Source organism: Dipodomys merriami, unplaced genomic scaffold (genome assembly GCF_024711535.1).
Source record: "Dipodomys merriami isolate MVZ:Mamm:240054 unplaced genomic scaffold, mDipMer1.0.p SCAF_1, whole genome shotgun sequence".
In the NCBI taxonomy this organism is placed as follows: domain Eukaryota; kingdom Metazoa; phylum Chordata; class Mammalia; order Rodentia; family Heteromyidae; genus Dipodomys; species Dipodomys merriami.
In genome coordinates, this window is record NW_027202270.1 from 97,854,434 (window position 1) to 97,879,907 (window position 25,474).

General features: G+C 38.5%; 1 protein-coding gene across 5 annotated transcripts in view; it reads right to left on the reverse strand.

Annotated features, from left to right (window-relative positions):
• Prkd1 (protein kinase D1) overlaps nucleotides 1–19,840 on the reverse strand; it is a 345,647-nt gene extending 325,807 nt beyond the window's left edge. For 3 of the 5 annotated variants that reach the window (XM_070026173.1, XM_070026153.1, XM_070026159.1), the window contains exon 1: nucleotides 19,417–19,680. In XM_070026173.1, coding sequence (XP_069882274.1) covers nucleotides 19,417–19,680 — 264 coding nt within the window. Of the gene's footprint in view, nucleotides 1–19,416 lie in introns of all 5 variants that reach the window. The other 2 variants (XM_070026146.1, XM_070026167.1) reach the window with 2 other exon arrangements.
• Nucleotides 19,841–25,474: the final 5,634 nt, after the last annotated feature.

The following is a 25,474-nucleotide window of genomic DNA, read 5'->3' on the forward strand; positions in this document are numbered from 1 at the left end:
AGTGCTAGCCTTGTGTGAAAAAATTCAAGGTCAGTGTCCAGGCCCTAAATTCAAGTCCCAGGACTGGCACACACTGAAGAAAGAGAGAGGTAGGAAGGAAAGAGACAGAACCATGTGTTTAAGGTTTATAATTAGTTGGTTATGAAGCTGCTATAGATTTGCTAGATATATTTCATAAATACTTTATGTACTAGTGTTGACTACTGTATGTGACAGTTTATTTTACATCTTGCTGTTCCCATTACTTGCTTTTCCTTCATGAAGACAAAACCCTTCACATTGTGCTTTAAAAAAAAACACAATCTAAGTCAGTCTCAGCAAATAATCTTAGAAAAATTAATAGACAATATCAAAAGTTCAAATATATATATATACACATATATTTTATACCAACACGTACTCATAAAGATATTTTAAATGAAGCCAAAATCAAAAATAGAAAGAATCCTAAGTTTATAAGGACCAGGTTAAACATACTATGATAAATCTAAAAACCAAATCTGTTCAGACATCTGAAAATACTACCAGGAGGATTATTTTATTACAGTGGAGCATAGTAAATTAGAAGAATTATTTTGTAAATTATAATGACTTTGTTAAACACAGACTAGAGAAATTAATAATATTCCGTTGTATACTTAGTGTCCCTGAGAATTATGTAGTCCTAATGGATAAAATGAAGAAGTGGTATTCCATTAAGTTCAATGACCTCTAATGTGAAAAATAAGGAGAGGGGAATTTATCTATCTGAAGAGCTGAGAAAATTCAAAATTCAGTCAATTAATCAACTGAGGTAAGAATTCTTATCAGCACAAACAGATAATATATAAACTGAATCCATGAACGTAGGATACAAGATAACCCCTCTTCTTGAAGTGAGGAAATCACTGAGAAAAACAAGTTCTGTAAAGCTGATCTACACTTCTAACAAGAATCCAGGTGGATCCCAGCTAAATACATCAGCATCCACAAACCCTTAACCAACCAAAGCACACTGCAAAATCTGTATCAGAAGGCAATTCTACAATTGTTTGGGATCACATAGTTATTTCCTGAATAGAAAAGCATATTTTTATCATGGAAAGATCTGAAATTAAATTCAGAAAAGCTTAATAGAATCAAAACCATACTGTTGGTCCTTTTGTACATACTATTACATATAATTAAATAATTGGTGTTTGTCTTCTGAATATTATACTCAAATGTTGAGGAATTTAAATTTCACTATTTTATAAGTTTTAGCTTATTAAATATATAAGAATTACTTTTGGATATGTGAAAGTTTACCAAGGTGATGATTAAAGAATTTAAAATATCAAATATACTCAATATAGAAAATTACTTAAAATTTAAACAAAAGTACTTAGTTTCTAATCATTATTCATAATTATAAAAATTATTCATAATTATTTTTCATAATAATTTTCAGGCTTTTCAATGTGAGTTTTTAACCTACCAGACACATGTTTTAAAGTATCTTAAATTGTATTTGAAAGACAAAGAATCACTATCTGAACTTGCAACTTTAATAAGTCAAACATTAAATTCTAAAATCAAAAAAATTTCTCAAGTCCTCTCTTTACATTAAAAAAAAAACTACTTCCTAGGGCATGGAATTTTTTATATTTAAAAACATCGAAAGAATCAAAACACATACAAGTTATGATGCACCTATTTACTAACTGAGTCTGGGTGGCATTTCAGGGAAGATAAAAATTTCTCACTTTCTGGGCAGTAGATGTGGAATATTCATTTCCTGTTGTTGTTGAAACAAATTAACACACACAATGGCTCTGAAAACACAAATTTGTTCTCTTAGCAGGTCTGGAGATCATCAGATTGCCTACACTGAGGTCAAGGAGTGGTTAGCTCAGGAATCTCTAGGGAAGAACCCTCACACTTTTATCAGCTTCTAGCTTCCACTGTGTTCTTTGGCTCACTACATTTTACTCAAATCATTGTAACCTCTAGTGTGAATTGTCACATTCCTACTGTGGCTCTAACTTCTGTTTTAGACTTACAAGGATACTAGCATACCTTGGCTAATGGCCTATCTCCTCCACCCTCAAAGTCAACAACAGAGAATCTAGTCTCTTAATCTTCTCTCCTGTTTTTCAGCTGCATCCATCTCACCTAGATAGGAATACACTTCATTTTAATGACTTGTGGAATTGGGACTGGGTCCACCAGAATAACCTGGGACCCACCATTCCCCATCTCAAAATCCTCATCACATCTGTAAATTCTCCCTCTTTGTATAAGGTAAAAGCCACAGATTCCAAGGATTAGGATTTAGGCATCTGTAAGGGTCATTATTCTAACTTTCCACACATTGTAATTTTCAATATGGAAAAAAAGTTAATTGAACTATAAAAAATTTAAGGTTTTCATATGGAGAACATTGTAAACAAAGCTTACTGCATAAAATCACGTTCCTTTTCAAATGGCTTCGGATGACTGACCTACATTTTCTTTTCAGGAGCCATAACATTCAATGGTCTGAACTGAAAACCTGAATTTCTTAATGCTATACAGGTGTTATATACCTCAACAGAAACCAAGTTTACAGTAATAAGTATAACCCATATATGTGCTTCAGCTAGACTCTACCTCTGAATGTCTTACAATATGAGCTATCGCCTATATATCGTTATATTAGGCCAGGCAACTTCCATATTTTTATTTCTTAGTGCTAACTTAACTTTTTAAATAAAAGAAAAAAAGGTTTTGTAACTAGCCAAGGGTATTCATGTATTGTTTCTCTCTTTTTGCTAAATACGTCCTATTTTCTGCATTGCAGAAAATATACAACACACTTGAAACTATGATAGCATTACCCTTCTGCTTCTAAGTTACTCTCTTTTACCTTTGTTGTAGTTTCCAAGGGTTCTGATGCTTCAAGGTGGGCCTTTCTGTTTGCTTATTTTACTAAACAGAAATGTGTCTGTATATGTAGGAACAGTAAGTGAAATCATTTGCTGCTTGATACAAACATCTGCATTTATATTATAGTATATTTGTTTACATACATGTTGGAGGAAAAAGATAAATAAGTACCTTTAAGGCTACCATCAATTTGTAAGCTCTATCAATTAGTTTAGTTAAACAATTGTAAATGGTTATCTTTTCATTTTTAAGTTCTATAGGAACTTTTGGTCAGAGGTAACATTCTAACCAAGTACGAAGCTTTTGTTGTTAGCCTAAATTATTTAGAAAAGTTTTTCAAAATGAAGAACTATATTTACATATTTATTATGTCACTACATTACATGTTTTATATATATTACATTATATATTACTATTACTATACTACATATTTACTATATGTAATATGACTATCAAATAAATTCTGTAAGTTTTGCTTTTACATTTAAATGTACAAAGACCTAGGGAAGGATTTTCTATCTTACTTTGTATACTATTATGTTACAACTCCATTGTTTTTCCCAGTGAACATACAATTTAAAAGAATTCCAGAACAATGGGCACAAGCTGGAATTGCCATGGACAATGTATACATATGGAAGCCACATTTAGCTTGGTGTGTTAGCTCAACTCTGACATAAGAGTTCATTATGGTTTATGTTCTTTATGGTTCTCTGTACTTCCAAAATGAGTGAATAAAAGCACAGCTCATGGAAGATCTAATATTTTATTCTACAAAATACTGTACAAACTACTGTGAAAATCCCAACGCGTTATAGCTCCAGGTTAAAATGGTACATTTTAATCAGTAGAGGAAAGTAACATCTGTCAGAGAGAAAGGCATAGTGCCTTCCTGTACAGAGGCTGCTCAGAAGCTAATCAATTATTTCTTGGCACTTGTAATTGGTAGTACTGAGGATTTTAACTTAGGGCTAAATGCTTGCTAAGCAGTCATTCTACCATTTGAGCCACATCTTCACCTCTTTTTTGCTTTAATTATTTTCCAGATAAGGTCTCACATTTTTGCCTGGGTCATCTTGGACCTCCTGCATAACCTGGATTACAGGTGGAAGCCACCAATCCAATGTTGGTAATGAAAAGCCAGGCTTGAGTGATATGTATTATTATTCATTACACACAATAGATACCCAGTGTATTGTTAGTGAACAAAGGACTATCTCAATATAAGCCTTAAAAGAAAATCCTCAACTAGCAAGCATTCAGTAAATTCAGACCTGCAATACAACTCTATTGCCTCTTTATTAGTAAGAGATGTCCAGTGACTTATATAAGAAATGAGTTCTCTAAATAATGTGTCCATTGGGTTGAAGTTTCAAAAGTTCCAAATACAAGGCCAAGTCGTCTCACACCTACAATTTTAGCAACTGGAAAGCTGAAAATAGGGGAATCACAGTTCGAGGCCTGACTGGTCACAAAAGTTCATAAGACACCTTTACAACACACAGCTGTGCATGGTGACACATCTCTACATCCTAAGCTATGTGGGAGTCTGGGGCGAGGCAGATCATAATGCTGGCCAGCCTTAGCAGAAATGTCAGAAAGACTCCTATCAAAATGGCAGGAAGGTAGACATGGCACACATCTGTCCTCCCTGCAATGATGGGAAGCCTAAAACAAGTTGATTGTGCATGTACTTAGACAGAAAGTGAGGCTATATCTCAAAACTAACCACTAAAAAATGGATGTGGGGAAGGGGCCCAGAGGAATGGCTCAGTAACAGAGCACCTGCCTAGAATGCCAAAAACCTGAGTTGAAATCTCAATACAGCCACTTGAAAGTTCCACATACAGCCAGGTATGAAGGCATAGGCCTATAATCCCAACTACTTATAGTCAGCAATCAAGCAGATTGTGATCCCAAGACACAGTAAGCAAAATGCTAGCAAGACTGCATCTCTACCAACAAACTGGTCATGGTGACAAACACCAGTAAGGCCAGTGAAGCATAGATAGAAAAACTGCAGTCTGAAATAGCCCTAGGGAAAAACTTGGGACCTGTCTGATATGTATATAACCAAATCAAAAACAGGTTGAGACATAGCTCAAATGGTAGAGTGCCTGCCTAAGCAAGTGTGAGGCTCTCAGTTCAAACATTAGTTCCACTAAAAAAGAAAATAAAACTCTAAATACATGCAAAAGATAAAAATGTCATTATTTTACATATCATTCCAGTCTATTGGGAATAATTACTTCACTACATGTTGTGTAGCAATAATTCAAATTGACTGGGATTATAGACATACTTCATACTAAATGCTGCCTCTCTATAGCATATAAATATAGTTTTGCAAAGCCTGAGATAGAATGATTCTTCTACATTTAGAAAGGAAGAGCTTGCCTTAGTTCAACATAGGAGGTTCACAATTCAGACTGTCTAGAGACTGTTGATGTAGACAAAAAAAAAATAAACATTTCACAAACAGCTTGCTCAGGTACAAGTGGGAATATGTTTAGCTTGGGATATATCCATTTCTAGTGGACAAACACATAGCAAGCATGCAAACAATGTTTATAAAATGAATGCACACAGTTGCAAAACACGGAATTTAGTAAATGGGTTCCTCAAATACAACTTCTTAAATAAAAACCATCACTGAAAGGACTGGTCCTAAGGACCACTGGGTTCTGTTCACCCAGGATGTGCTCAGAAATAGTGCACCATTCAGGATTATTCAATTCTCTCCAGGCAGGTAAGGAATTCTACATTCACCAGATCTGAGCCTCAGTAATCATTGCACAGTCGCATTTTCCGAAACACTTCCACATCCATTTACAAAGAAATGATCTGTATAATCACACAAAGTCATTAACATTTTTAGATAAATGCCAATGTCATCTGAATATTTAAAGATGGATGAAAAATCAGCAGTCCCACAGTTTTGAACTATTTGCTATTGTTGTTGTTAAAGGGTATGATAGCAAATTCCAAACCAATTCAGCTATGTATTTATTATTTATTAAACCTAATAAAATGGATGTATTAACAATTATATGATTCAAAGGGATGAGGAATGTCTCCAATACAAGCAATCAGTTTTCTCTAAACAGTCTTATCCCACAAAAAGAGCATTTCTGATGTTCCCTTCCTTTGTGTAAGAGTATCAAAAGGAAGGAAGGGAAGAAAGGTACCCATATGCCCTTCAAAGTGATGTAACCTTAGCTGACATCAACTGAGGTGTAAATTCCAGAAGACTCTTTAGGACTAGGGAATAACTGAATTCAACATAGAAATAATACCACACTGTAAAAGCAGGAGTATTTACAAAGTAAATCGCAGGCAATATAATGCTAAATTTAGTATCCCCTATCTTCCTCACAACTAGACAATTCCAAACCCTCCGTATCCTCCATGGCCATTTCAGCAAGTGCAGAAAGTATGGGGGGTGGAAGGGGGTAGATACAGTAGTTGTATGATTTGACGTAAATGATTTAACCTCTCCTGACCTTTCATTTCCTCATCCTGAAAATGGAGATAAATGACTACAGCTAAAGGCTGAGATGAGATGCAGAAATGATGAAAAGTGGCCAAGTTCCAGACTGGTGCACAAGGAAATGTCAGGAAGGCTTTGTTCCTGTAGGCTCCCCTCCACTGGCCACTGTGCCCTGAGAGAAACTGCCAGCTCAAGGTCCTCCACTTGTGGAATTTTCCAGAGGAGGCCTTGGAGCCATGTCAAGCATGACCAAAGTCTCCTGGGACAAGCTCTTCCCAAAACTCTCCAGACAGGACATCACAGAGTTTCTCCATAGAGCTCTTACCTGAGATTATCAGAAACTCTTACAAAAGGAATACACTGCTTACTAAGAGTGGCCTCCTGGATTTCCCCACTGCTATTCATGAGTTACTTAAGTGGGGCTGATCCTGCAGACAAAAAGGTCAGAGCTTTGCTGTCAGCATCTTTTTTCTGCCCTCATGTGCTACTAATCTCAAAAGCCCAAAGCAGGCTTTGGCTGCTCAGGTCTATTCCCCACCACGGACTCAAAGTCATCACCACAGCTTAACTGACATGGTCCCCAGCCTTTGCCTACCCTTGACAATGGTTTGCCTCAGACTACTCACTGCTCATGGTTAAGTGGTCCTGACCTCTAGTGTTAAGTGTTGAGAGGGTCTAAGTGGACTACATAATCTCCAATTAACTCTGTTGTGCCTATATGCTTTTAGGTATAGCTTTCTGTATCCATTAAAAAACCAAGCCTTTCAATGATGCTAATGACAAAAGCTACAAACTTGAATGGATTCAAAAGACTTTAGCTGTCTATAATCTGAGGAATAGATTTCAATCTTACCCATTTTGCTTAACATCATAGCTATTTTAATCATCCATTTTCTGTGACAGAGAAATGAAGCTTAGGTGTGTCCAAATCTCACCATAGTCCCATGCCTTTTATGGTAGACCTTTGATCTTTCCCTTAGAGTTCTGGGAAGAATTCAGTTTGCTAATCATCATTCCTCCCCGGCTACATGGAAGACTCAGCACTTCTCAATAATCTGAGACGCTAAATGAAAGCAGGAAAATATTCATATTTAATTGAGAGAAATGTAGGGCTTAGGGAGAGAAGACATAGTGTCAAATTAATTAAAATCTCTGGGACTTCTTCAAGCATCCAAAGTAGGAATGTGGAATAGGTCTCTCTGGTTCCAGTCACCCATTCTCAAGAGACAAATCTTAATCACCCAGAAGTGATTGTATCATTAACATAAACTGGTTCAGATGATCTAGGAAAAGGTTTTGATTTTTTGACATGTCTATTACTAACAGATTGAACATCTTTATTTAAGACTGTAACCTAATGAATTAATTTTTAATAATCATTGGTAGGAATATACTTCAACTTAAAAAGCTTCAAATTTATACCAGCACAAATGTAACTAAACTTATTTGAAGAAAAAATTCTTGAAGTCAAGTTAAATCACTTACAAAAAATACATATAATTAACATCAAATGGTACATGGATTTCACACTTGAAAAAATTTTACAGTTTTATTTAAAGTACAAATATCTTTCTAATGGTTAACATATCAAATTCAGTTTGATTACAATCACAATCTTTTTATTATATTGTTTATTATACTGTTTTTAAAAATTTGTCTTAACCATCTTTATGTCTGTGATTAAAGTTTTTTACTGAAAAAAGCTTCAATTGTCAAAGCATAACACATTATACATTGCCAAATCTACCAAACTCAGTTGAAAGTAATAATAAAACACAAGAGAAGCTTACATTAACAGAAAAAAAAAAAGCCTCATCAATTCAAGCATGTGATTATAGTAAATATACATACCTGGAGGGTTTTTTTAAAGGGGATTTTTAAAAATAATATATTCATTGACTGAGCTCTCAATAAACATTAAGGGGCTTGAATATATGTTTGGTATGTTCCCATTAAGTGCTAATAGCCTTTTAAAAGAAACCACCAACAAGGGCCAATGTGTATGAAAAAAGTTCAACATCACTAATCATCAGGAAAAGGAAAATTAAAACAACGCAGAGATATCCCCTCAGATCTGTTAGAATAGCTATTATCAAAAAGACAAAAGATTATACATATTGGTGAGAATGTGGAGAAAGCATTTCCACACTATTGGTAGCAGGAATGTTAGTATAGCCTTTATGGAAAACAGTATTAAAGTTCCTACAGAAAGTAAGAATACAACTAGCATGCAACCCAACCACTTCTGGGGACACATGCAAGGGAAATGCAATCAATTTGTCAGAGCTATCTGCACTCTGGTGTTACTATAGGACCATTCACAATAACCAACATATAGAATCTAAGTGTCAATAAATGACTAGATGGATAAAGAAAATGCAGGTACAGGGCACACGCATGCGCATTCATGAGCGCACGCACGCACACACACACACACACACACACACACACACACACACACACACATGCCACTTATACAATAGAATATAGTCAGCCTTAATAAACCTGACACCGACAAAATATGATATGACCTTACTTACATGTAAATCTAAACATTGAACTCACAGAAATAAAGCGCAGAATCATACTTGTAGGGCTGGGGGTAGGCAGTGTGGGCAATGGGTAAAATCTGATCAAGGGTAAGAAAGTTTTTCTTAGGATGAGAAAGTTCTGAAGATCTATTATACAACAAAACTACAGATAAAAATCACATATTATGTACCTGAGAATTACTAAGAGACTGGATCTTAACTGTTCACCCTAAAAAACAATAAGTATGGGAGGTCATAGATAATTAGCTCAGTTAAATCATTTCATAACATATACATAGATCAGACCATCACATTGTACACTGTAATATGCATAGTTTTATTTATCAATTATAACTTATAAAGCTGGGGAATAAAATGGATAGCATAGGATTACCTAGTACCAATGGGCTATAATTAAACTCAATGTAGGAAAGGCATTTCTAACTGTCAAAGGTGTAAAAACCTCCAATACTAATTTATACAATAGTACAAAATCACTACATTGGATGGATCCCAATAAGACAACAACAACAACAAAAAGTACCATACAAGCAATTTGAGTAAAAAGCTACTAAATGCCTTTTGAAATGGCAATGGTCATTAGGTCCTAACGGGCACCTGTCCACAGCGACTGAAACACTTAGCTAAAGAAGGAATGGAGACCCTTAATTTAATGTTACAATTTTTCTGCCAGTTGTAGGTAACTATTCTTTCAGCCTTCTCCTTCCACATCTCTAATAGTGCACTGTATGAAACAACATCAATATATTCTTTAAAATCATCTATGCAGGCACTGATGGCTCATGCCTATAATTATAACTACACCAGGCGCTGAGAAATAGACGACCAAGGTCCAAGGTCACCTCTTACAGAAAATTTTGCTAGACTCCATCCCCCAAAATACCTGCAAAAAACAGGACTGGGGACATCAGTGGTAAAGCACCAACCAAGCAAACTCAAGGCTCTGAGTTCAAAATCTCAATATTGCAAATAAATAGTATATACTATGTCAATTCCTAAGCAGCCTTGATATATTGCATCAAACAAACCAAGAAACAAAATGTTTATGATACTAAAGTGTTTACATCACTGTAAATAAGCAATCTCTTTACCTTCTCACAATAAACTAAGCAAAATAATCAAACTGAACTTTATAGTTACTTTGTATACTGAAACAAGATTTCTGTTTTCAAGTAACATTTAACAATGCCCATATATATCAAAATCTCTCCAACCATCTGAACCAGTGAGGAGTGTGTGTTTCAAAATAAAACAGACAAGATTCTACTTAATAAAGTATGTTCCTTGCTAACAAGACAATGAACTAGTGTACAAGGCTTTACTTTGTCAATAATTTATTATGCACAGCCAAGCTTTTCACTAATATTTGCCTTGTCATATTCACACGTTCAATCATTTTATGATATGTATGTGAAAAAGTAGCTGCTGTCAACTAAGCAGAGAAACATTAGGAAATTCTTGAATTTGCGCCTAAATATAAGCAGAAAATTGGACAAACTTCTCATCGATCAGTATGTTTGTCCAAACAGATGCTAATGAACCAGTGAAGGGTGATTTTTTTTCCACCAAAATAAGTTTAACAAAATTTGCACACGATTGCATATTTGAGAATCTAAATTTTATCTGTCAACGTTGCTGAGCCACTTTATCAACTGTGCAGTTTCAGCCAAATAACTTTGGAAGAAACTTCTGCCTAAGAAATTATAAATTTGGAGAGGTATAACTGTCCCAGAGTATGTCGTGTTTTTACATAAATTCTTACCTTTGCAACTATGTGAATCATATCCTCTGCATATAATTTAAAACTTAGTATATTTGGTTTTTCTCCTTTCTATACAAGATCAGAAAGGATAAGAAGCAGTGCAATGTGGATTTTTCCACTGACAAGTAACTCCTATCATTACTGAGTTTAAATGCTACAAAAATATTTGCTTGACAGTATCAGAAGAATTCCTGGGGAAATTTTCACTTACTTTTATGTTTTTACCAGTACTGGGGCCTGATCTCAAGGCCACTTACTTGTTTGCTTAATGCTGGTGTTCTCCATTTATATCTTTTAGATTTGTCTGTCCAGGCTGGCTTTGAACCTTGATTCTCAGATCTCAGCTTACTGAATAGACAGGGTTATAGGCACCTGGATAAATTTCCACATATTCTTATAGATGAAAACAAAATGTGTCTTTATGTGACACATTTTATTTCTACATACTGTCACTAGAAGGAAAAAAATAATGTAATCTTTTCCTAGATTTACTTTATTCCAACATTAAATATCCAGGAGATTTAAATCTCATTTTCAAAATTTCTCTAGAGTAATACTGAGGAAATTAAAAGACAAGTCCTGCCTTTACAAACATTCTATACCAGGTACCAGTGGCTCATACCTCTAATCCTAGCTAATTTGGATGATGAGATTGAAAGGATCTAGGTTCACCCAGGCATACACAGGAGACCCTGTGTCAATGAATAGCTGGGTAGTGTGGCACATGACCTATCAGTCTAGCTTCCCAGGAAGATGATATTCTGAGTATCAGTTCCAGGCCAACACAGACAGAAAAGTTCCCAAGACTACAACTCAATGGAAAGAACCTGAACATGGTGATATGTGCCTCTCATTTCAACTAAGACAAAAAGTGTAAAATAGGCAATTATGCTCCATACCTGGATAGGAAGCAAGACCCAATCTCAAAATAATCAGTGCAAAAAGAGCTGGAGATATAGCTCATGGTAGGGCACCTTCCTAGAAAGTGCTAATCCCTGAGTTAAAATCTCAACACTACCAAAAAACAAACATGCAAAAATAACAACCTGTGTTTTCACCTCTGTTTGAGCTGCGATTTTTTACATTAGCCAAGATGACTGTCAGAAGCCATAGGTCCATAAAGACTTTTTATAACATACAGAAACAAAGCAAACATATAAAAACAAGAAGAAAGTAGCCTAACAGATCAATTCCTGTGGGATTGCATTTTATCTACTTCTAATCTAGTTTTAAGTCCAGCCTAGCTATCTTGATCATTATCCTAATTTCTTAGTATATAAGCTACACTTTTTTTCAGCAAATGTTTTCATTTGATAGTATAGTGTAAACAGATTAGTCCTCAGGGAATTCTGAGGACTGGTGCTAGTAGTTCATACTTATAAACCCAGCTACCTTGGAGGTTGAGATCTGAGGATCAAGGTTTGAAAGCCAACTGGGGCAAGAAAATCCCTGAAACTCCTATCTCCAGTTAGCAACCAAAAGCTAGAAGTGTGGAACTGTGGGTCAAGTGGAAGGGAGCCAGCCTTGAGCAAAAAAGCTAAAGGACAGAGTCCACAGCCCTGAATTCAAGCACCAGTACCAGCACATACACACAAAACCTCTTAGGATGAAAGTTGATGAACATGATCAGCAAACAGAAGTCTTCGAGTACAGTTTCCTAGGGCAAGTTGACATAGCTAGCAAGATCAATAGAAAGCCCATGGATTGGGAGAAGATCTTTACTAGCCATACAACGGACAAGGGTCTCATATCTAAAATATACTTGGAACTCAAAAAATTAAACCACCCAACAACAAATCCTCAAAGAAACAACTGCCCAATAAATAAGTGGGCGAAAGACTTAAAGAGAAACTTCTCTGAAGAAGAAACAAGGATGGCCAATAGACACATGAAGAAATGTTCAACATCCCTAGCCATAAAAGAAATGCAAATCAAAACAACATTGAGATATCACCTCACTCCAGTTAGAATGGCAAAAATCAAGAACTCTAACAACAACAGATGCTGGAGGGGATGTGGACAGAAAGGAACCTTACTTCATTGTTGGTGGGAATGTAAACTTGTTCAACCACTTTGGAAAGCAGTATGGAGGTTCCTCAAAAGACTTCACATAGAACTCCCCTATGACCCAGCAATCCCACTTTTGGGCATTTACCCAAATGTTTACAAACAAGACCACACTAAAGCTACCAGCACAACTATGTTTATTGCAGCATTATTTACCATAGCTAAGATATGGAACCAACCCAGATGCCCCTCAGTAGATGAATGGATCAAGAAAATGTGGTATATATGCACAATGGAATTCTATGCCTCCATCAGAAAGAATGACATTGCCCCATTTGTTAGGAAATGGAAAAACTTGGAAAAAATTATATTAAGTGAAGTAAGCCAGGCCCAAAGAAACATAGGTCCCATGGTTTCCCTTATTTGTAATATCTAGTATATGTATGAGTCAAGAGGAAAAGGTCAGATAATGTGATGTCAGGAAAATCAACCCTTAGATGTGTATTTTAATGTTTTTTTCTTTCATGCATGTGTTTCTAACGCATTTATAAGATTATCTCTTTGTTGCTTTGTATGTCCCTCCCCCACAGTATAACCCCTGCTTTCACTATATTTGATGTCAGTATAACTTGTGGAGGAGATGGGGAAAAACCAGTTGTTTAAGGAAACAGGTGGACCTGTTGCAACAATGAGAAGTACAAGTTGTCATGTCCAAAACGAGCTTTACAACATCGGTGCGGGGGGGGGGGGGGGGGAGGAGGGGGAAGGAGAAGGATTGGGATTGGGGGGGAGGGGGAAGGCTAGGAAGGGATGTGAAGGGTAAACAAAGGAGGAGGCTGCAATGCTTGGTAAGAAATGTACACATTATCCTGCCCATGTAATTGTAACTCCTCTGTACAGTATGTTCACAAATAAAATAAAATTACATTTAAAAAAATGTCCCAGTATCCACACTACCACTTCTTCACACACCAGTTTCATTATTTTAGATTTATCTCAGCCTTGAATGTAATAGCCCACTTTAATTCATGTGTTTGTCAAAACAGCTCATTGTCCAACTTTTCCCAGCCCAAAGGCTTAAAGCTTCATGCTTTTAACTTAAGAGTCTCAAGAGGAATCCTTGAGAAAACTGTTACATACGTTATACCATTAAAAAAAAAAAAGCTTATAAGTCTCTGTACTAATAGAAAGATAGAAAGTAGAGATGCTCTTTTGCACTGGAATTATATATAATGAAGCCTCATTTTCTGCAGCCTGTAATACAAAATTTAAACCAACACATCAGTATCTGGAGACTACATGTGAATTATAAGACTCCTAAAAATGTATTCCAAAAAATGATAAGTCTCATCATATACTACATATATGTATATAGTATGCATTAGATGTATTTCACACAAAGATTGAGCTTCCCTATCCCAAAGCTCTACCATCTGAAATCTTTTGAACCCCAACATGATGCCACAAGTGGAAAACTGCATGTGTGAGCTTCTATGAGTAGAAGTCAAGATGAAAGTACACTAAAAAGTATTGTATAAATTATTGTATAAGTATTGTGTGAATTGAGGCACAGTGGCTCACAAAGGTAATGCCAGCTATTCATGAGGTGGGGTAGATCGGGAAGACCATGGTACAGAGAAGCCAAGCAAAAAGTGAGTAAAACTCACAACAAAACAACAGCAAAAAGATAATTCATATCAGCAATCACAGCTATGTAGAAAGCATAACCAGAAAAGTGAGAAAATCATAGTCCTTACCACTACAAGCAAAAACTAAATAGCCTTCCTGAAAAAATAACTGAAGCTTAAAAGGGCTGAGTGTGGTTCAAGTGGAAGAGTACTTGTGTAGCAAGCACAAGGCCAAGTTCAAACCCCCATACCACCAGCAAAAAAAGTATATACATTTACTTTTAGGCTATATATGAAACATACATTTCATATTATGAAACATAAATGGATTTGTGTTTCCACTTGGGTCTAATCCCCAAGCTATTCATTATGCATATGTAAATATACCAAAATCCAAAAGAATCCCATGTTCAAAACATTTCTACTTCCAGGCGTTCCAGTTAAGTGATATATAACCTTTATTGTGTACTTTCATGTACAGTTTGTACTACATAACTCCAAAATATAATCCCACTATATGTTTAAACTTGAAGATAAATACAATTTTTGAATGTAAAGCATTAATAGTATATTTCTTAAGGATGCCTTAGTGAAATGACAAATTTATCCTGGATCAGATACCAGCAGATATACGATACACCCAATATAAAGTCAGAATAAAATTGGTACTTAATACCCAAAGATTATCATGGATTTAAAATTATTTTACTGTTCCATAGACAGTGGGTTTGTCTACCAGCTAATTGCTCATGTCTTTAACTGTGACATGGTGGAACAACTAAAATTAAAACAAAAATGGTGGAAAGAACAGTGCAACTGTTAGGAAAGCAATGTACCATTAAGGATATAAATTACAAGTAAAGCAATGTTACTCTCACACCAAGGTATTGTATTGCTCTTTTAGGAAGCTATCTTGTATTTAAAATCTCACTGTTTAATTTCTTTGGTCAAAAATATGACTGGAGGGGCTGGGAAGGTGGCTCAGTGGTACAGCGCTTGCCTTGCATGCATGAGGTCCTGGGTTCGATTCCTCAGCACCACATAAGCAAAAAGAAAAAACCCGGAAGTGGTGCTGTACAAGTGGTAGAGCACTAGCCTTGAGCTGAAGAACTGAGGGACAGCGCCCAGGCCCAGAGTTCAGGCCCCACAACTGGACTTCCCTCCCCCGCCCCCCCAAAAAAAGAAAAATATGACTGGACAAAATGAAACTATATGCCTTATCTAAGAAATGTAAGTAAATTCAAGAGTAAAATACCGGTTGCCTACAAAAACAAACAAAATTAACAATTATATTATTATATCACACATTCCTAATAACTGCTTGCTTTACTTTAAAAAGGGAATATGTGTGTGTGTGTGTGTGTGTGTGTGTGTGTGTGTGTGTGTGTGTGTGTGTGTATAGGAAAATAGATAATATCTGTCAAAGCCAAACTAATTCATATTTTAGATTACCTTTCCCTGCATCAAAGCAATTCTTTCTGATCTGTAATATTCCAGATTCTTTTGATAGCAGTCAGTTGCTATAATTTATTTCTATTGAAAACAATAACCATGTTCACTAATAAACAGAATGCATGTCTTGCTAGACAACCAGCCTTCAATGTTATACTTGTGAAGAACTGAGAATAGTATAAATAAAACATTGCATCAATACTCCCCCAAAAAAGAAAAACTTAATAACACCTCATATATGTATATATTGTTACAAGAAATGCTGCAACACTCATTTTCTCAAGTATAAACTAAAAGATGAAATGGTTAAGTTTTATAATTCAGTGGATAATTAGAGTATTATCTTAAAAGCATTTTGCTCAAGTGCCATGAATTTTTTTTCAAGTACAATCCTATGCCAGCTACTTTCCAAACATACATTCTTGGGCTGGGAAGGTGGCTCAGTGGTAGAGTCCTTGCCTTGCATGTATGAGGCCCTGGGTTCAATTCCTCAGCACCACATAAGCAGAAAAAGCCGGAAGTGGTGCTGTAGCTCAAAGTGATAGAGTGCTAACCTAGAGGTGAAGAGGTGAGGGACAGTGCCCAGGCCCAGAGTTCAGGCTCCACAACTGACCAAAAAAAAAAAAAAAAAAAAAAAAAAACCAAACCTACATTCTTAAAAGCTATACATGAAATGGTAAATGACTATTTTTATTATTATTTAAAGAGAAGTTTCTTGAGAACAGTATCTCTCCTATTGAGTTAGTATGCCTCAGTTATTCATCCCACAGAAAATAGCCCAAGAATATTGCTAAAATCAACTGAAAACTTTCAGTTAACACTTAATACAAGTGTTAAGGTAGAATGACATATGTTAACATTTAGGAAGCTCCTGACCAAAATGGATGCAAACCAACCCTATTATTATGCTTTAAAACAATTAATGTTGAAGACTCAGAAAAATCAAGAAAACCTTCTGTCATAACTCCATCTTACACAGTAAACTGTAAAGGATTTCCAATTCTCAATGGGTTCCGAAATCCGAAATCTATTTCCCTCTTTCTCTTCCCCATTTCTTTGTGATCCTTTCTCACAGTTGTCTTCATTAGGTTCTTTAAAAAAAAAAACTAAAACAAAGGACAAAACCTCCTTCCAACTGACTTAACTTCACACTGACTCTCTGCTATTCCTAGAGTCATAAAGGGACAACCCTGCCTGCTGAAGTGTGTTTAACCCCAAAATAGATGATTGATTGATGGAGTGACTGATAAACTACTAAAAAACAGAAACAAAAACAAACCTGTCTAGATCTTTATATAGAGATATACAGTATTCTATATATAAATAGCTGTCAAATTCATATTTCTAAATCTAGTTCTCAATTTTAAAATATCAAAGTTATAACTATACACTGGTTGTCCCAAGCAAACTTTCAAACTTTTCTTTTAGATAAAGAATTATACTTCAATAGATACAAAAGGAAAAGGATCCTCTTATAATAACAGACTTACTAGGGCTAGTGGTTTTCCCTTTCAAGTACTTCCTCCAATTGCTCCCCAGTCCAGATTCAGGTTGTAGCCAGATCAGGACTGAACTCCAGTCTTCTTTCTACCATAACATCTCTTCTATTCTGAAACATCCTCCACTCCTTAGACAGCCCTCTGTGAGCTCTGCTGAGGCTTCTACTAATGGGAGTTCGTGTAATCCCATGGGCATTTCATAACTGAACTCTCTCTATTTGTCCTACCTACTTCTTTCAAGCATGCTTCTCCCTCCAGGTACCCCTGATGTCTTCACAGCATTCTCCATGGGACACTTCCCTTAGTGGCTGCTGAGCCAACTGGAACCCATTCTCCATTCAAAAACTCCCAACTAAAAAACCTTTTGAACTGGCATGTTTCTCCCCAGGCTAAACCACTCTTGAGTGTGTGTGTGTGTTTGTGTGTGTGTGTGTGTGAGAGAGAGAGAGAGAGAGAGAGAGAGAAAGAGAGAGAGAGAGAGAAAGAGAGAGAGAGAAAGCTGATCAAAGGCAGCCTGTCCATATTAGTTTAGCCCAACTTGAATATTTTCAGACACAATGTCATTTCCTTTAGAATTTGGACAAGTTAAATTGTCTACAACTACATATGCTTTATGTACATGCTAATACCCTATTGATTCTGAATTAAGTGGTTTGCATCCTAACAGAGATGGCTGCAGGTAGCTATCATCTCCTTTAATGCAAGGCTTCCTTTCTGTGCTTAGGAAGAAGTCCTTGTTCACTCTTCACAGTGCATTCCATGAGATTAAGGAGAAACAGGATATGGCTTTTACCATCATTAGACAAAACAAGTCACTTCTAAGGAAGTTGCACACTCGTGTGTGATATATGTAATATAAAATATCGCTCCCTTCAATAAACACAAAAGCCCGGTCCTGGCTGTTACCCGGTCCAGCCTCCGGAATGTTCACAATCTCTCAGACTCGTGATAGGTTTATCCCCAGATTTGTTTTCTTGGGGGGTTTTTTTGTTTTGATTTTTCCCCTAGTAGCCCTCGCGGTTTAGGGAACTCAGTTGTAAACAGTTTTAGAAAGTAATTCATATTATTCAAATAACCATTAAGAGGTGATTCCTGGGTTCCAGCCTGGCCCCTAGGGCTAAAATACAACATCTTCCCCAGTCCCCAAGGCTGAAATACAGCATCCCTCTCACCCCCCCTGCTGTGGCTGTTTACACTAAGAATGGCGCCATGGCCCTACTCTTCCTGACATTTATCACCCCCCTTTCCTGCAAATCTCTCTCTGGGTGCCTACAGTGATAACCTGAAACTTAAAAACGCTCTGAAAACATTGGGGTGGAAGTGGGGTCATCTCCTGGGGTGGCTTAATGAATGGAAGCCAAGAAGCCTTTGGTGGCCGCCGCTGTCCAGAGTCTGATAGCCTCAAACTTAACAGTGAGCACAGGCTGTCTGGGACGCCCTGGACCCACCACCTCGTCTTGACTCTCAGTGTGGGGAAAGGGTCGGGATGAGGGGGGGGAGGGAGGGGAGTCATCAAAAGCAGAAACACTGCAACTTTCCGGTTTAATTGTTGCTCAGCCTGTTACCACGTTCACGTGGAGGCAGGCCTGTAAGAGCAAGGGCTGGGAGGCTGGTACTCTGGTCAGTTATTTTCACAGCTGGCCTTGTCCATCACCCCTTTAAAAAAAAAAAAAAACTTCGTGGACAGGTCTCCAGATCCCTGTAGAAACTTCTCAGCATCAAGGGGAACTAGGAGAGGAGCCCAGAGGGATGCTAAACTCGGGGGGGGGGGCAGGCAGGGGAGAATATGCTGGACAGAGGAATGAGGACCCCAAACCATGAACTCTCTGGTCCATGATCCAGAGGAAAGGGGGGAGGGAAGCACAAGAACAAGGAGCACGCGGAGAAGGGCGCAAGACGCCTGCACCCGGACGGAGGACGGGGGGAGACCAGGATGTAGACGGAAGAGAAATCGGAGATTGTTAAGAGGACGGGGCGAGGGGAGTACGGAGCCACGAGCAGTCCCGCGGTCTGGACGTCCATCCCTGGCGGGTGACAGTCCCCGGCCACAAGGCGGGCGGCGAGACTGACCGTGCGCAGCCGCAGGGGCTGGAAGTTGGCGCCCTGAGGAAGGGGGGGGGGGGGGCGGCGGGCGCCTTACCTTCTGGTCCACGATGGAGCAAGCCATCTCGCGGACGTGCGCCAGGCTGTATTCCCCGGACGAGTCCTGCAGGAGCAGCACCGGCTCGCGGCTCAGGCCGATCTGCAGATGGAACGAGATGCCCCCCGCGGGAGCCGCGACGCCCGCCAGGAACGGCGCCGGCCCCGGCCCGGACCCCGGCACCAGCGCGGCGGCGGCGGCCGCGGCGGCCGCGGCCACGGGCAGCAGCGGGCTGGGCGGCCGCAGCAGCGGAGGGGCGCTCATCGCTCGGCGAGCCGAGGGCGGGGGCCCGCGCGCCGCAGCCCAAAAAGTTTTGCCGCGGCGGAGCCCGGAGCTTCTTTCTCTGGGAGCCCAGACGGAAAATACAAACTTTCCGGAAAAGTCCCCCGCGCGGGGTGGGGGGGAGAAGAGGGAGGAGGGCTCCGTCTCTGGAGGGGTGGAGGGGGGGAGAGGGAAAATGGCCGAGGCGGGAGCACGGCGCCACCCGGAGCGCGGCCGCCTCACGGGGGGAGGCGCCGCCACCGCCGAGGAGCAGCCGCCGCGGCGCTCACCCGGGGAACTGGGCGGTGGGTCAGCGCAGCCCGGGAGGGGCGGGGCGGGGCGGGGCGGGGCTACTGGGAGAGGGGCGTGGCGCGTGACAGTGGGGCGGAGCAAGTGGTGAATGGGGCGTGGTGAGTCATGTGGGCGGGGCCAAGGGCTCCTCGGGGCAGAAGCTGCGGAGTGTCCACCTGGCCACCGCCCAGAGGCCACGGGTTCCAGGCCGCTGCCTGCTCCGCCGGGGTTCCCGCGCCTTCTGCTGCAACCCGGCTCAGAGGCGCCCTCCGTCCCTTCTTGCAGAGAGTCTAGGTTTGTTGGGCCTTGCTGCCCAGATCTCAAAAGGGACACACCTTTCCAAAAGAATCTCGGGCCTGCAGTTTCCCTGTCCCTGTGGCCACCTCTTCGAAGACTATGCAAAGTGAGGCGACTTTTAACGCTCTCCCCTCCCCCAGAAGGCTGAGCCCCTCGGATTCCCGTGGCTCTTACAAAGGAGGAAGACAATGGACACATTTACATACAGGGTTTTTGTGGCCAAAGATGCTTAGGGAGCCTTTTGGCCTGTCTAGACATCTGTTTGATATATGCAGCTCACCTACTCTACCCAGCTCCTGAGGCACCAAACACGGTGGCTAAATTCAGATGTGTGTGTGTGTGTGTGTGTGTGTGTGTGTGTGTGTGTGTGTGTGTGTGCATGTGTGCTCGCCTGCACTGGGACTTGAACCCAGGACTTGCGCACTATCTCTTAGCTTTTCTTTAAATTATATTTGTATTATCTTTAAGTGGTTGTACAAGGGGTTACCATTTAGCAAATCAGTCCTTACCTTTTTTCTCTCTCTCTCTCAAAGCTGATTTCACCCCTTGAAGCACAACTCCACTTTCTCAGCTTTCTTGCTGATTTATTGGCGATAAATTTGTCTCCTAGACTTTTTTGCCCAAGGCTGGCTTCAAATTGCGAATTGTGATCCTCAGATCTCAGCCTCTTGAGAAGGAATTACAGGCGTGAGTCAGGGCCCTGGTGGTATACGGAATGTCTTATTGGTTTGGTTCTTGTTTATGTTTTGGAAAAAAAAAAAAAGCAGTTATCTCCTTAAGCACAAACAAGATGAACAAGTCCCATGCAGCACCTTTACAGTATTCATTTCTTTACAGTATTCATTACTTGGAGCATTTTGAACTGTTGACTCTATTTTTCTATCAATCCTCCCTCCCCCCCAGCAGCAATACTGTCAAAATTGGGCGCAGTCTGCTCTAATGTTAGTCTTCATTGTGTTGTTTCAGTGGTACTTCTCCATCCCCGGACTTGAATTCTTATTCTGTCCCTCCCCCAGCATGGGCTTCATTTTTGTGTAACCATCTTGCCAGATCCAGCTTTCCCAAGGACCCCATTTCAGATTTAAAGTTCTACAGCAATAATCTGCTGCTGTTGCTATTGAATTCTTAAATTCTAAAGAGGAGACTCTATATCTTTATTTTGCAAGTTATATTTTTATTTTGTCGATTACATTTTTTATTTTGCCATTTATGTAGCCAATCCTGCCCCTTTCTCTCTCTCCTCTCTCCCATTCTCTCTCTTTCTCTCTCTGCTTTGCTTCATCCCTCAGAGCTTCCTCTTACTTACATAAGCACATACAAACATACCTAGGCATAAGTTATGTTTTCTTTTGTAGTAGATTTAATTTTATTGTTTTATTTTGTTCTTTGTTTGCTCGGTTGTGACCACTGGTTCTGGTCCAAGATAATGCAAGAATCAATTCTAGAGTTGTAAAAGTTATCTCTATCTCCATTGTGTCATTCACTGTTAGACAAGTTCGGTAAAGTCTACATGTGTTGGCATTTTCTCTGCTTGATGGTTAATGAATAGGTCTTCTTCATCTATGATAATGTATAATGTCCCAGAGGTAACAAACTCAGCTAAGCTTATTCGTAATGAACTGTCCTTCTGAAGTCTAGGAGCTGGGTGGATTGTTGCTTAATGTCAGAAAACTTATTGTCATTTTTCTTCCACAGTTAGAATAAGGTCAATATTCTACAGATTTCTATTACAAGAAGAGGAAGGTGTTTACAACGTATTATAAGTTTACCAAGTACTCACAGAAAGCTAGAGTCAGTTACAAGTCAGGAGAGCTGGACACATTCTTGTTTTGTAAATATCATAACTATGAGTTAAGGACTTCACTGTTCCAGACTGTTCTGTACCCATTTACATAATGGCCAAAACAAGCAAATCTCTTAGCTAACAAATCATATTGAAAATAAAAAGTATGTTTATTGCTGATAATTTCAATGATTAAAGACAATGCAATGTAGAGAGAATGATTTCATGGGCAGAAACATGCAGAAGAGAACACTATTTTGGCGAATGGATGAGAGATTTTCCTGAGGTATATTCAGTAGCAGCAGTGATTAGAAAAGTATCAGACTTAAGATCTAACAGCAGTAGCATTTTAGGCAAAAAGAATCAGTAAAGACCTAACATAGAAATTACTTGACAACTTTCAGGTCACCGGTAAAAGAGGGGCAAATAAATGAGATGAGTTTGAGAGCTGATAGGAGCCAGATCATTAACAATACTTAGAAGTCATCATACATCATTTTTATCTTATTTTCAATGTTAGCCTGAACCACTGGGGAGATAAAATTTAATAAACATGTTCTAAGTGATCATTCTTAGGTCTCCATTGGGACTGATATTATAAATAGAAAAGAGCAAAAGCAGGGATAGTAGGTAGGAGAATATTTGCTTTGTTCAGTCTACAGGACTACTGTGGTAGTAGAATTGCTAAAATATTCAGTATTACATTTGGAGGTTGAAGTGATATCCTTTGTGATCCATCAGAGGTCTGTAAGGAGTGTTGTGAAATATGGGGGTCATGAAAAACTTCCAAGTTTCTGAACCATTGGTCTGATGATGGTGCCAATAGTTGAGACAGAAAATGAGGAAGAAGTAAGATTAGGGATGAATAAAAGATTTCCATTGCGAGCATATTGAGTTGAATATACCACTGAGCTTGCAACCAGAAATATCTAGAGCTGAGTATTTGAGCCAAATTTTAAGAAAGAAGAGGTCAATAGAAACATACTTGGCAATCATCAGTGTGGAGAAATCATTTCAGTTAGATCTTAGATGAAACTTCAGAAAGATAGAGTTTAAGGTACTAATCAGTTGTATGAGACTTAGAGGATCTTTGGTATTCTACATCAGAGAGCTAAAACATCTGTGATTAACTCCTAATGGTTTATCCATAATATGGAAGAGTCTTAAAGGATGTTAGAAATAATTGAGAAAGGAAGCACATGATAGGAAGAACTGTCTATGGAGAATTAAAATTATTTTTCAGCTAGCTGCTAATGGCTTATGCCTGTAATCCTAGATGCTCAGGAGGCTGAGAGCTGAAGGTTCCAGTTCAAAGAAAGGTAGAAAGCTTCATGAGGTATTTATTTCTAATTAACTAACAAAAAGCTAAAGGTATAGATAGAACTCAGTTGGTAGAATGTTCATCTTGATCAAGAAAAACAAGTAAGAGCTAGAGTCAGAATACTGAAACATCCACAAAAAAGTATCTGTGAGAAGCTTAAATATTGCGGAATGCAAAAATGTAAGGAAGACAAAATCCCAAAGTTATAAAATCACTGGCGCTCCATATATTTTTCATAGTTAGTTATTACAGTTTTTACTGTAGCCATCTGAAAACTAAAAGTTTTCTAACTACTACTAATTTTTTGCTGATTGGCAAGGGAATGAACAACAGACAGTGCCCAAAAGAATCAATTATGAATTTCTGGTAACTCAGAATTACACACAGAAAATTTGGAAGACCTGGGTGAACACTCATGGTTCTGGATACTATAACTTTGAAAAAGAAGACAGGATATAGAATGTAAAGAATTGCTTATATAAAAATGACAAATTCTTTTTTTGAATAAAGGCTAACATTACTGGACTAAAGAGCTCTGCTAATGACTGGGAATATAATTTTACTAAGAATGTTCAATGCCTTAATCAAAATTTCACATAAAAAGTAGGCAGAGGTATTTAGAACACATTCTAAAGATGAATGCTAATCCTGCCAGAAGTCCTTCAGAAATGATTGTATGCTCAGGTAATTTTGAAAGTGTCAAGCAATTGACAATCAGCAAGAAGAAAGAGGGCTGAAAATGTCTTGGTTTAAATAGGAATCAACTAGTGGCACTATGCTTATGTCCAAATGAAATGGACAGCAGAAAAGGGAAAATGAATTTTTAAAAAATGAAAAGTTCAGTGTATGGCTGAAGGGATCCTGTCCCCGGGTCCAAACATTTTACAGCTTAAGAATAGGTTAATTAAGCTGTACCTTACACCTATAATTCTAGCTACTCCACAGGCTGTGATCTGAAGATCAAGATTTGAAGCCAGCCAGAGGAGACAAATCTGAGAGAATATTCTCTCCAGTTAAACAGCAGCAAAAGAAGACAGCCAGAATTGGAAGTGTGGCTCAAATGGTAGAGCACCAGACTTAAGTGGAAAAACTAACTAAGAGTATGAGGCTCTGAATTCAAGCCCTAGTACCAAGGTGCACCAACATATCACACACACACACACACACACACACACACACACACACACACACACACACACACACACACACACACACAAAGCAAAGATATTGAGGATTCAGAAATTACATACCTGCATGTGAAAATCAGCCATTCAAAGAAGGTATAACTGCAGGATATCCTTTCTTGTTATAATAGTAGGTACTGAAAATTATATGACTGGGAATATCATTTTACTAAGAATGTTCAATGCCTTAATCAAGATTTCACATAAAAAGTAGGCAGAGGTTCATTTCTGGGTTTTCAATTCTATTCCATTGGTCCTGAGGTCTGTTCTTATGCCAATACCAAGCTGTTTTGATTACTATGGCTTTATAGTAGAGTTTGAAATTTGGTATTGATATTCCTCCAGCAGTGTTCTTTCCGTTGAGGAGCGTTTTTTGCTATTCGGGGTCTTTTATTGTAAAACAGCTTTACAATGTAGGTGTGGGGGGGGTATAATTGGGTGGGGGGAGGGGGGAGGCTGGGAAGGGAGGTGAAGGGTAAACAAAGGAGGAGGCTGCAATGCTTGGTAAGAAATGTATGCATTATCCTGCCCATGTAATTGTAGCCCCTCTGTACAGTATGTTCTCAAATAAAATAAAATAATATTTTTAAAAAAAAAAGTAGGCAGAGGTATTTAGAACACTTCTAAAGATCAATGCTAATCCTGCCAGAAGTCCTTCAAAAATGATAGTGAATGGATGATTAATGTATATGATAAAGTTTTTTTTATTGATGCTTATTTTAGAGTGTTCATAAATAATTATGTCAATCCAGATTAGGTAAGGGTAATGGCACAGAACTGGCACAAAAACAAACAAAAGGTCCCAATGAAGATCTCAGGCAGACACACATAAAATCTTGTACTAAAAGGTGACAAAATGTGGCCTTATATTGCTGCTGATTTCAAGTAAAATAAAAAGGGGAAAAATAGGAATTCAGGGGG